Raw genomic sequence first — 13,899 nt, forward strand, 5'->3', positions numbered from 1 at the left:
CGATTCCACATTGTAAATGTAGCCCCTGGTGGGTAAATGTGAAGTGTGTTTGCTATTAAATGGCAGCTGGCACACCTTGCAGATGTTCAATTGAAGTCTCGGTGTGCTGTCCAGCAAGCTATCCCCTCCCTGGACAGATCCTTAATCATGTGCAGCCTGTTCATGTGTCTATACAAAACAATACATTAATAATGACAGCACTGATGATACGTTGCAACTCCAGCCAGAGCCAAAGGCGAGCAGGCAGGGCACAGCAAGGCATGGACACCTTCAAGATGCATGTGCGAATGCTAAGAGAGCTGCCCCAGTGTGAAAACTGGGTGCCCGTCTCTATACACAATATGTCCTTGCAGCAGCTGGTGGCTGGTGGACCCCACAATGTGTGTCTGTATTCCCTAAGTATCCTGCAAGTGGATCGGAGAGGCGCCATGAGGATCCTGAGGGGTTGGCATTCGATGCCATTGTCTGTGAATGAGGGCTGGTGCTCATGGATCATGCCCTGAGAGGCTGTTGCAAGGTGAGCAACATGGAAGCACTTCCTAGCTGAGGTTGCCAGGTAACTACTCTGACTTCCACATCAAGAATTTTCAACATCAAACCCACTGACAGCATGTGGTACAACGCAATGCTGCATAGCAATGGGCCATGATGTGCAATTAATAAGATCATAAACACATGATAATCCCCCTTAATAGGCAAGAATCTCACTCAACACCTGCAACCTGGTTAAAAGATGCAGCCAGTTCCTCCCAACATTGAGTTGATCCTCACTGGACTTCTAACCTGATTTTGCCTCCTTTCTCTCCATAACTCGAGGAGCAGGAGAATCAATGTTTCGGGCATAAGCCCTTCATCAGGAATGATGAAGGACTTAAGCCCGAAACATCGATTCCCTAGCACCTTGGATGCTGCCTGACCTGCTGTGCTTTTCCAGCACCGCATCTAAAGTGATGAAGAGTTTTGATAAAGTAGATAAAGGGAAACTATTTCCCACATGAGGGAGTTTTGTATAGAAGGATGCAGAACCTTTACAGCAAGGTCACTTAGGAGCAAATTCAGGACATATGTTTTTATATGGAGAGACATGGTCCTCTAGAACTTTATACAAATGTAGTGTGCAGCAAATGGAAATCTGATAATAAGATTGATAAGTTCATTTAGGTAATGTGTGTGCAGTAATAGTGATGAAAGGAACCAAGGTCTAGATAAGCCACAATCTACTTTAGTGTTAGAACAGGCTTATGTATCATAGAATCCCAACAGTGTGGAAACAGGCCATTTGGCCTAACATTTGCGTAGACACTATGGTCAGTGGAGTTGTGGACAGAGGGACATAGACATGCAGAGCTGGACTGAGAGGTGGCAAATGGAGTTTAATGTCGAAAGGTTTGATGTGTTTCACATTGGAAGGAGCAATGGAAATAAAGAGTACTGGGCGAATGGTAAGGTTCTGGGGAGTGTAGATGAGCAGAGAGATCTCGGTGTCCATGTACATAGATCCCTGAAAGTTGCCACCCAGGTTAATAGGGTTGTTAAGCAGGTGTGTTAGCTTTAATTGGTAGAGGGATCGAGTTTCAGAGCCACGAGATCATGTTGCAGCTGTACAAAGCTCTGGTGCGGCCGCACTTGGGAGTATTGCGTACAGGTCTGGTCACCGCATTATGGGAAGGATGTGGAAGTTTTGGAAAGGGTTTAGAGGAGATTTACTATGAGGTTGCCTGGTATGGAGGGAACACCTTATGAGGAAAGGCTTGAGACTTGAGGCTGTTTCGTTAGAGATAAGAAGGTTGAGAGGTGACTTGAGACATATAAGATAATCAGAGGGTTAGGTAGGGTGAACAGTGAGAGCCTTTTTCCTCAGATTGTGATGAGGGTACATAGCTTTAAATTGAGGGGTGATAGATACAGGACAGATATCAGATTTAGTTTCTTTATTCAGAGAATAGTAATAGGGGCATGGAATGACCTGCCTGCAACTGTAGTAGACTCCCCAACTTTAAGGGCATTTAGATGGTCATTGGATAAACATGGATGAAAATGGAATTGTGTAGGATAGATGGGCATCAGACCAGTTCCACAGGTCGGCGCAATATCAAGGGCCGAAGGCCCTGTACTGTGCTGTAATGTTCTATGTTCACACCGACTGTCCGAAGCACAACCCACCCAGACCCATTCCCCTAGCTTATTTCTTTATATTTCCCCTGACTAATGCACCTAACCTATAGATCCCTGAACACAGTGGAGAATCTAGCGTGGCCAATTCACCGAACCTGCACATCTCTAGCTGTGGGAGGAAACCCACACAGACATGGGGAGAATGTGCAAACTCCACACAGTCATAGAGATGTACAGCACAGAAACAGACCCTTTGGTCCAACTCCATGTTGACCAGATATCCTAACCTAATCTGATCCCAGTTGCCAGCATTTGGTCCATATCCCTCCAAACCCTTCCTATTCATATACCCATCCAGATGCCTTTTAAATGCTGTAATTGTACCAGCCTCCACCACTTCCTCTGGCAGCTCATTCCTGGGGATGGAATTGAATCTGGGTTCCTGGTTCTCTGAGGCAGCAATGCTAACTACTGAGCCACAGTGTCACCCTATGTCTTCTCTTACTCCTACGTTAGTGAATTAATGTGAAGATTACCATCTTAAACTATCGTCTGCTCTGCATTTGTCACCTTATTCAGATACAATTGTACATCTAGTATCCAATACACGTTAAGTCACCTGACTCCATTCCTGTTCCTGGTCACCGACGCAGAGCAAATTAGATATTTTCTGACTTCTGCATCTGATATCCACTCCTTTAGAATATTTGCCTATTTCCACCACTGTGATATCACCTTTGTCCATGCCCAGCTTCTTCTGAAACCTGCATCCATGCTTTCATTATCTTCAAATTTGACTTTTCAACTCTGTTGACATCTTGTCTTCCATTCCAGTATTCTAACTTACATCAAACCCAAATCACACATCACTCAATGTTGTTTGTGAGCTGGAAGCCACTGGAATTAAGCCAATTCTCCGCTTCATGTCCAAAACCCTCTGCAGCCTTATTGCTTCCTATCTTTGTAGTCAGTACCTCACCCAGCTTCTGAGAGCACTGTTGTCCTCTAAGTCTCTTCACTTTGTCCCCTTTGTTTCACCAGTGACCATTCATTCAGCCTTCTTGATCAGAAACCTTAATATGTCCAATCTGAATATCTGCTTTTTCCCATCCTCCTTTGGGTTACTCTTCACAACCTTCCTCTTTGACCAAACAATTGGCCAAAAGTCCGTAGGTCTCCTGCTTAACGTTGGTGTCAGTTGTCATTTGATTCTATTTCACTGAGGTACCTTGCTATATTTTACCGTGTTAAGGGCACTATATGAATGTCCTTGTTGGTATCTGGTGAAAGAGAGTCTGATGTGAAAAAAATTAGGTAGCAGCAACTGTATCGGGCCCTCATAATTGTGAGCCTTGGAATATTGCCTTTTGCCAGTTCAAGATAATGCCAGGAACTTCCCTTTTATAGTTAAGGTGTGGGGGTAGCTCCCCTGGACAGCACAGTGATGCTGCAGCATTGGCTTCCCTTTCATACTGTAGTACAGCAAACTTTGTTTTAACCAACACCTTATGAACTGCCATTCTTGATAAACTGGTAAAAATTATATAACTTAAATGCTGCGAAGTTTAGTGCATTATTGTGTCCAATTGTTACAATTTGCAATTGATTTACCTCAATGTAAATATACTTGTTCAATGGAATGACCACATGAAATATCAACGGTTGATTCAATTTCGAGTCAATGTCTCAAATGCCACAAGCTACCATGATGTCCGAGCAGTTAAGACAACAGTGCTTTCAGAAGTTGGTTGAGGTACTGATGATTACAGAAATAGGAAGCAATAAGGCTGCAGAGGGTTTTGAACATGAAGCGGAGAATTGCCTTAATTCCTGATGAAGGGCTTATGCCTGAATCATCGATTCTCCTGCTCCTCTGATCGTGCCTGACCTGCTGTGCTTTTCCAGCACCACACTGACATCTGTGCAGTCAGTTGAGGGTGAGAGTGGGAAGGCTGTCTGCCAGTAAGTTTTATTTAAGACAAAGTTGCATTATTTACAGCATAAATCATTTAAATAAGAAAGCATAACAGTAATGTGTATACCCTATGCATTACATTTCTATTACTTAAAGTGTGTTTTTTTACTTTGATTGTGTGGACCACTTGATTTTCCGGAATATTTGATCACTTGGCACACTCCTGGCTGGGTAGGTGCTGGATAATAGGAAGTTTACTGTATTACGAGGCTAAGCTTATTTCAGAGAGGGCAGCAATCAGCTGGAGACGGGCTTGGCAGTACACTAGCATCATGGGACGTGTTGTGAGACTACCCTCAGAGTCTGCTTCAATGGCAATGACCGATTCTGCCTGGGGAAGGTCACTTAACTGTTTCATTTATATTCACCAACACTGCAGCTATGGTCAGCTCGATTTTCTGCTGGGTGGAACTCATTCTTACACGCCACAAGCTATGCAAGGAGTCTCATCTCCCAGTTTGCAGTAAACAAATCGACACCAACATTCGTGCATTCCATAAATTTTATTCTACTAGGCAGTCATTTCTGAACAGCCGTAGAACAGACATTTTTTTTGTGTAAAGATACTAAATAAATGCTTAAAAAATCCCATAGAACAGATGGCACAGGGAGAATAAAACTGAGCTGAACACGAGAATAAAAGTTATTTTTCACATTTAAAGCAAGCATCAAAAATAAATATCATATCCTTTCTCAATGACGGAACAGCAAGGCGATTATAAGAATGAAGTGCTGTGAAATGGGTTGGGCGGGGTGGGGTGGGGTGGGATGTTGCTCACAACATTCCACATGGGAGGGGAATATAAAATAAAAGACATTTTCTGTTTCTTTGTACTGACTGACATGTGCACAAAACTATAATCAGTAACACAATGAAGAAAAGCCGGCACAAACTGCAAACCGATGTCGACAGTGGCAGAAGGAATGATCGTTTGTAAAATATCCAATACTTGACAGCCAAGAAGTGTACCCTCCATGTTTAGTGGCCAGGATTCAGATGATCAAGGTCTGAAATGAAGAATTAAAAGCAATTAAAGCGTTAAGCACAGCACTGCAAATGCTGCAGAACTGAAACAAACCTCCCTCCTCCAAAAAGACTGCTGGAGACACCGGGTAGTGTCTGAGGAGCTAAACAATTGCAGAGGAATCTCAATTATGTGGCATTTGATAATCCAAATATCGGATTATCTGGCAATGTCCTGATGCTCTGTTAAACTATGATATCCAGCATTCGATTATCTGGAATTCGATAACCAACCAAAACACTCCCACCTGTGTACTTTGGATAATCGAGGCTCCTCTATAGTGTTTTAGGTTCAAGACTGATGAAAAGCTGGCAAGTTGAAACATTGGGCAGGATTCAGTGCAACAGGAAACATGTCTGTTTGGTTCACTTAATTGTGGGAGGGGGCCCTGCATTAGTCTCTGCTCAGTGGCCAAGCCTTGCCCATCTATTAAATCAGATGGTGGCAAGGCTTTACTTTAGATTCAGATTTGACAGTGGAATGTCACGCTCATTAAGTAGTAACTTCATGCCTAATTTCCCTGAGCTCACCACAATAATACTAAAGACATGTGGCTTGCCTGCACTTCCTGAAGATCATCCAGCAAACCATGTCTGGTTTGGTAGTGGCCTCCTTTGCAGTCTCTCATTACCAGGTATTCCGCTATAATCATAAGACCCCAAGACACAGTAGCAGGAAGCAGGTCTTTCAGCCCACCACACCATTCAATGAGATCACAGCTGACCTGATAATCCTCGACTCCAATAAATGATTGAGGGATCTGAGCATAGGAACAACAGTGTAGGTGAGATGGTGGAGCTGAAAGCCACCTGCCCTTAGTTTCAGCCCTCTCCTCACCCACACTATCGTTCCTGTGCTAGGTCCCTCGATCATGTATTGGAGTTGAGGATTGGATGGTTGGCACTGCTGCCTCATAGGCCAGGCACCCGGCTTCAATTCCAGTCTGTGTGGAGTTTGCACTTTTGCCCCGTGTCTGCGTGGGTTTCCTCCGTATGCTCCAGTTTCCTCCCACAGTCCAAAGATATGGATTCTGGGTAACCCAAGATGGAGGACAGGAAAAAATTGTGGCTGTAAGAGCTACTCCTGTTTTGAGGTATTTTAGGTGTTGGAGGTGATTTCCTCGAATTCCAGGAGCAACAATTACTGTTTTGTATGCTGTTGCACTGTCATAACAACAGCACTTTTAAAAGGGAGGAAGGCAGTGAAGGAGACAGACAGAAAGAAACCTACACTGCTAACTGACACAGCAGTGAATCTGCACAGTTACTGCCTTTGCTGTTTGAGTTCATATATGGCTGGACATCGCAGTGCGTCTAGGAAAAATTAACAAACAGTAAAATTCCCAACTGATCTTGGAGGAACCTGTGTGGGAGAGCTCACAGCACAGGAACAGGTAAGTGCATAGTTTTAAACATGTAACCTTGCTGGAAATCTACAGTCGTGAGTAGGATGGGTTCTTTCCTGATTAAATGTTTTATTGAAAGCTATCTCTTGAATCAATTTTAAAAATATAAACCATAAATACTACATTAGCCTGCAGCACTGTTATTTTACAGCAATAAGACAGTGCTATTTTCTGGGTCTGCAGATTGTGAAAGAGCAAAAATGGCCTTTGGTAGAGTGATATGCTCTTCCTGTCAGAGGTGGGAGTTTAAGGAGTGCTTCTAAGTTACTGATGATTATGTCTTCAAGAAGTGTCTTTGGTTGTGAATTCTGTCAGATCGCATGGATCAGGTGGAGCAGCAGTTAGTGGCAATGAAGAATTTTCAAGAGCTAGCAGTTGTGATGGATGGCAGTTATAGTAAGGGAAAAAAGCTACAGATACAGTCAGGTAGGTGGGTTAACTCCAGGAAAGGTTGGAGGGGTAGGCAGGTAGTACAGGAGTCTTTTGTGGCTATCCCCAATTCAAACAAGTACGCTGCTATGGAAAATGTGTGGGGTGATGGACTGTCAGGAGAATGTAGCATGAGCAGCCAGGTTTCTGGTATCGAGACTGGCTCTAATGTAATGAGGGATACATTGAGTTCCAAGCGATTGATTGTGATAGGTAACTCTCTAGTCAGAGGCACAGATAGACGTTTCTGTGGTCAGTAGGGAAAAATCAGAATGGTGTGTTGCCTCCCTAGTGTGAGGATCGAGGATGTCTCAGAGAGGGTGCAGAATGTTCTCAAGGGGGAGAGGGGCCAGCAGGAGGTCATTGTACACATTGGAGCTAACGAGGTAGGAAGGGAAAAGGATGAGATTCTGTAGGGAAAATATAGAGTTAGGCCGGAATTTAAAAAGGTCCTCAAGGATAGTAATATCTGGATTACTGTCAGTACTATGAGCTCGTGAGGGTAGGAATACGAGGATAGAGCAGATGAATGTGTGGATGAAGAGTGGGTGCAGAGGTGAAGGGTTCACATTTTTTGATTGTTGGAATGACCCATACAAGAAAAGTGGATTGCACCTGAATTGGAAGGGGACTAATATACTGGCAGGGAGATTTGCTAGACCTGCTTGGGAGGATTTAAACTAGTAAGGTGGGGGGTGGGACCCAGGGAGATAGTGAGGAAAGAGATCAATCTGAGACTGGTACAGTTCAGAAAGGGAATGAATCAAACAGTCAGGGCAGCAGGAACAAAGCAGAGAGTAAGGTAGGATGGAAAAATTAAACTGCATTTACTTCAATGCAAGAGGCCTAACAGGGAAGGAAGATGAATTCAGGGCATTGTCAGGAACATGAGACTGGGATATCATAGCAATTACAGAAACGAGGCTCAGGGATGGACAGGACTGGCAGCTTAATGTTCCAGGATACAAATGCTACAGGAAGGATAGAAAGGGGGATACGAGAGGAGGGTGAGCAGTGTTTTTGATAAGGGATAGTATTACTGCTGTACGAAGGGAAGATGTTCCTGGGAATACATCCAGGGAAGTTACTTGGGTGGAACTAAGAAATAAGAAAGGGATGATCACCTTATTGGGATTGTATTATAGACCCCCTAACAGTCAGCAGGAAATTGCAAAACAAATATGTAAGGGGATTTCAGTTATCTGTTAGAATAATAGGATGGGATTTTAACTTTCCAAACATTTACTAGGACTGCCATAGTGTTAAAGATTTAGATGGAGAGTCATAGAGATGTACAGCAAGGAAACAGACCCTTTGGTCTAACTCGTCCATGCCGACTGGATATCCCAACCCAATCTAGTCCCACTTGCTAGCACCTGCCCCAGATTTGTCCAAACCCTTCCTATTCATATACCCGTCCAAATGCCTTTTAAATGTTGCAATTGTACCAGCCTCCACCCCATCCTCTGGCAGCTCATTCCATACACGTACCATCCTTTGCGTGAAAAAGTTGCCCCTTAGGTCTCTTTTATATCTTTCCCCTCTCACCCTAAACCTATGCCCTCTTGTTCTGGACTCTCCCACCCCAGGGAAAAGACCTTGTCTATTTTTCCTATCCATGCCCTTCATGAATTTTATAAACCTCTATAAGGTCACCCCTCGGCCTCCAACACTTCAGGGAAAACAGTTCTAGCCTATTCAACCTCTCCAGATAGCTCAAATCCTCCAACCCTGGCAACATCCTTGTAAATCTTTTCTGACCATTTCAAGTTTCACAAGAAGGTAAAAACAATGACTGCAGATGCTGGAAATCAGATTCTGGATTAGTGGTGCTGGAAAAGCACAGCAGTTCAGGCAGCATCCAAGGAGCAGTAAAATTGATGTTTCGGGCAAAAGCCCTTCATCCTGATGAAGGGCTTTTGCCCGAAACGTTGAAGTTTCACAAATAGGAAGGAGACCAGAATTGCATGTATAAAAATTTTCTGAGTAAGTATGTGGATGTACCTACTACAAAAGGTGCAAAACTTGACCTACTCTTGGGAAATAAGGCAGGGCAGGTGACTGAGGTGTCAAGAGGGAGCACTTTGGGGCCAGCGAACATAATTCTATCAGTTTTAAAATAGTGATGGAAAAGGATAGACCCGATCTAACAGTTGAAGGTCTAAATTGGATGAAGGCTAATTTTGATAGTATTAGGCAAGAATTATCAAAAGCTGATTGGCGGCAGATATTTGCAGGCAAAGGGATGGCTGGAAAATGGGAAGCCTTCAGAGATGAGATAACGAGAGTCCAGAGAGAGTATATTCCTGTTTGGGTGAAAGGAAAGGCTGGTAGGTATAGGGAATGCTGGATGACTACAGAAATTGAGGGTTTGGTGAAGAATAAGGAAGCATATATCAGGTATAGTCAGGATAGATCAAGTGAATCCTTAGAAGAGTATAAAGGCAGTAGGAGTATACTTAAGAGGGAAATCAGGGGGGCAAAACGGGGACATGAGATAGCTTTGGCAAATATAATTAAGGAGAATCTAAAGAGTTTTTACAAATACATTAAGGACAAAAGGGTAACTAGGGAGAGAATAGGGCCCCCTCAAAGATTGGAGCCGCAGAAAATGGGGGAGATACTAAATGAGTATTTTGCATCAGTATTTACTGTGGAAAAGGATATGGAAGATATAGACGGTGGGGAAATAGATGGTGACATCTTTCAAAATGTCCATATTACAGAGGAGGAAGTGCTGGATGTTTCGAAACACATAAAAGTGGATAAATCACCAGGACCTGATCAGGTATACCTTAGAACTTCGTGGGAAGCTAGGGAAGTGATTGCTGGGCCTTTTGCTGAGGTATTTGTATCATCGATAGTCACAGGTGAGGTGCCGGAAGACTGGAGGTTGGCTAATGTGGTGCAACTATTTAAGAAAGGTGTTAAGGACAAGCCAGGGAACTATAGACCAGTGAGCCTGACATTAGTGGTAGGCAAGTTGTTGCAGGGAATCCTTAGGGACAGGATGTATATGTATTTAGTAAGGCAAGGACGGATTAGGGATAATCAACATGGCTTTGTGCGTGGGAAATCATGTCTCACAAACTTGAGTTTTTTTAAGTAGTAACAAAGAGGATTGATGAGGGCACAGTGGTGGATGTGATCTATATGGACTTCAGTAAGGCATTCTGCAAGGTTCCCCATGGGAAACTGGTTAGCAAAGTTAGCAAAATGGAATACAGGGAGAACTAGCCATTTGGATACAGAACTGGCTCAAAGGTAGAAGACAGAGGGTGGTGGTGGAGAGTTGTTTTTCAGACTGGAGGCCTGTGACCAGTGGAGTGCCACAAGGATCGGTGCTGGGTCCACTACTTACCATCATTTATATAAGTGATTTGGATGTAAGCATGAGAGGTATAGTTAGTAAGTTTGCAGATGACACCAACATTGGAGGTGTAGTGGACAGCGAGAAGGTTAACTCAGAGTTCAATGGGATCTTGATCAGAAGGGCAATGGGCTGAGGAGTGGCAGATGGAATTTAATTCAGGTAAATGTGAGGTGCTGCATTTTGGAAAAGCAAATCAGAGCATGATTTATAAACTTAATGGTAAGGTCCTAGGGAGTGTTGCTGAACAAAGAGACCTTGGAGTGCAGGTTCATAGTTCCTTGAAAGTACAGTCGCAGGTAAATAGGATAGTGAAGAAGGCGTTAGGTATGCTTTCCTTTATTGGTCAGAGTATTGAGTACAGGAGTTGGGAAGTTATGCTGTGGCTGGACTGGACATTGATTAGGCCATTTTTGGAATATTGCGTGCAATTCTGGTCTTCCTATTGGAAGGATGTTGTGAAACTTGAAAGGGCTCAGGAAAGATTTACAAGGATATTGGCAGAATTGGAGGGTTTGAGCTATATGGAGAGGTTGAATAGGCTAGGGCTGTTTTCCCTGGAGTGTCGGAGACTGAGGGATGACCTAATAGAGGTTTATAAAACAATGAGTGGCTTGGATAAGATAACTAGACATAGTCTTTTCCCTGGGGTGGCGGAGTCTAGAACTAGAGAGCATAGGTTTAGGGTGAGAGGGAAAGACATAAAAGGGACCTAAGGGACAACTTTTTCATGCAGAGCGTGATGCATGTATAGAACATAGAACAATACAGCGCAGAATAGGCCCTTCGGCCCTCGATGTTGCGCCGACCTGTAGACTTTTCTCAGCTCGTCCCCCTCCACTATCCCAAAATCATCCACAAGCTTATCTAAGGATTGTTTAAATCTCCCTAATGTGGCTGAGTTGACTACCTTAGCCCTTACCACTCTCTGTGTAAAGAACTTGCCTCTGACATCAGTCTTAAATCTATCACCCCTCAATTTGTAGTTATAAATGAGCTGGAGGAGACTGGTACAATTACAGCATCTAAAAGGCATTTGGATGGGTATATGAATAGGAAGGGTTTGGAGGGATATGGGCCAAGTGCTGACAAATGGGACTAGATTAGGTTAGGATATCTGGTCAGCATGGACACTTTGGACTGAAGGGTGTGTTTCTGTGCTGTCCATCTCTATGGCTCTATGTGCAGGTTAGGTGAATTGGCCATACTAAGTTGCCCATAGTGTTCAGAGATGTGTCAGTTAGGTGCATTAGTCAAGGGTAAATGTAGAGTAATAGGGTAGGGCAATGGATCTAGCTGGGATAATCTTCAGAGGGATTCACTGTGTGGATTTAATGGGCCAAAGGGACTGTTTCCCTCCTGTTGGGATTCTATCATTCACATATTCTGCGATTCTCATCCTACCCTCATGTACAAAAAAAGAAATTACTGGAAAAAGCTCAGCAACTCTGGCAGCATCTGTAGAGAGAAATCAGAGCTAACGTTTTGGATCCAGTGGCTCTTCCTCAGGGCTGAGGAACGCCATCATGTCCTTTAGCTTGAGGTCCCTTGTGCAATTCTGGCTGTTGTCAGTCCTCTTGGGAGCGCTGTTGAGCAGTGGAAACTCTCCAGCATATGACTGGTGGCCATATGGGATTGAGCCTACCTCATGGAACAGAGGGTAAGAGATAAAGAATTTTATCAGTTCTCGAACGAGTAAGAGGCAACTCAGTGTGTCTGCCAAAACCTGTTTTTTAAATCTGTGTTTCAGTCTTTAACAATGCTGCCTGAACTGCTGAATGTTCCAGAGTTCTTTTTATTACAAGTAGCTATTTTATTTGAAGTAAGTCTTGTTTAAAAAAATGCTCTCAAACGATGGAATACAATTTGTGTTTAACTCAAAGCTAAGCTTCAAATGATTAAATATTTCAATTTTTCGGCTGCCTGTTTTCCATTTTGACATCATCTTACTTAGTTCAAGCGTAAAAAAAAAGTCAAAAACAGGCTTGTAATTTATCAACAGTAATTAAAATTATAATGGATTGCCCGAGAATAAAGTGCATCACAAACATGATGCTATTCTCAATTGGACAAATGCCAACTTTGAATGAAATGGAGTCTGATATTAGTTTAAATGCCAGTCCCAACAACTTCATACGGCAAAGAATTACATTTGAATGAAATTGCACATTTTACGTTATAATAGTTTTGTCATTCTGTGAATTAGCTCATTTGCTGGATAAACAAAACTTTAAAATTTCTGTTAACTTCACCCACTGGCTGATGGATCTTCCTGATACCTTTGGAGAATGAGTTACAGGTTAACCATTTCGTTTTCTCCCAGAGATGGGAACATGTGCTAGTTCAGGCAGTCCCATGTATGTCATCAGCCATCTTTATGTGTGAGAACTGACAGTGGGAATCACAGTACCATTCAAACATAAGGACAGCCAATACAAGCTGTTCATAAGGCTCAGGAGCTAGTGTACGTGTTTCTGACAGCTTGGAAACTGAATGTCAGAACATTCTCCTGTGAAATCTGTTGAGGAAAGTTTTTCATTTTAATGATACTGGAGGCAAAATGGCTTTAAAGTCTGGTTTGTAATTTTCTCAGGATTTGTATTTTGATGATTCAGGTTTCCAATGAGGGATGTTATTTATGAAGTAGCAGCAGGGCCAGACATAAAAAGGTTATGATTTGCAATGATTACATGTTATGATCTGGAATGTGCTGCATGTCGAGAATGGTAGGAATAGATTCAACAACAACCTTCAAAGGAATTTCGACAGAAGAAACATTTGCGAAGGGGAAACAGCAGGGGGCGTCAGACTAGTTGGATAGGTGTTCAAAGAACCATAAGACAACAAGATATAGGAGTAGGATTAGGCCATTTGGTCCATCGTGTTTGCTCCGCCATTCGATCATGGTCAATATGTTTCTCAAACCCATTCTCCAGCCTTTTCCCTGTAACCCTTACCAATCAAGAATTCCGTCTTAAATACACTCAGTAACTTGGCTTCCACAGTATTCCGTGGCAATCAGTTCCTCAGATTCACTATACTCTGGCTGAAGAAATTCCTCCTCATCTCAGTTCTAAAAGCCCATCTCTTCACTCTGAGGCTGTGTCGTCGGGTTCTAGTCTCACCTACTAGGAAAAACCTAGTGTAAACATCTACTCTATTCAGGCCTCTCAGTATTCTGTAAATTTCAATCAGATCCCCCGTCATTTTTCAAAACCCCATCAAGTACAAACGCAGAGTCCTCAACTGCTCCTCATATGACTAGCTCTTCATCCCTGGGACCCCCTCCAATGCCAGTATATCCTTCCTTAGATACTGGGCTCAAAATTGTTCACAGTATTCCAAATTCAGTCTGACCAGAGCCTCAGCAATACATCCCAGCTCTTATATTCTGACCCTCTTGAAATGAATGCTAACATTGCATTTGCCTTCCTAACTGCCAACTGAACCTGTACGTTAATCTTGAGAGAATCCTGAACTAAGACTCCCAAGTCCCTTTGTGCTTCAGATTTCTGAAGCCTTTCCCCATCAAGAAAATTCTTCCTTACATGACTTTGCACTTTCCCACACTGCATTCCAT

General features: G+C 43.1%; 1 protein-coding gene across 1 annotated transcript in view; it reads right to left on the reverse strand.

Moving 5' to 3' along the window:
* Positions 1-4,578: 4,578 nt before the first annotated feature.
* Positions 4,579-13,899, reverse strand: part of LOC122541071 (hepatoma-derived growth factor-related protein 3-like) — a 136,187-nt gene continuing 126,866 nt past the window's right edge. The window contains exon 6 of the mRNA XM_043677582.1: positions 4,579-5,098. Within this exon, the coding sequence (XP_043533517.1) occupies positions 5,084-5,098 (15 nt within the window). The 3' untranslated portion in view covers positions 4,579-5,083. The remainder of the gene's footprint in view (positions 5,099-13,899) is intronic.

The sequence above is a fragment of the Chiloscyllium plagiosum genome, chromosome 36 (genome assembly GCF_004010195.1).
Source record: "Chiloscyllium plagiosum isolate BGI_BamShark_2017 chromosome 36, ASM401019v2, whole genome shotgun sequence".
Classification (NCBI taxonomy): Eukaryota; Metazoa; Chordata; class Chondrichthyes; order Orectolobiformes; family Hemiscylliidae; genus Chiloscyllium; species Chiloscyllium plagiosum.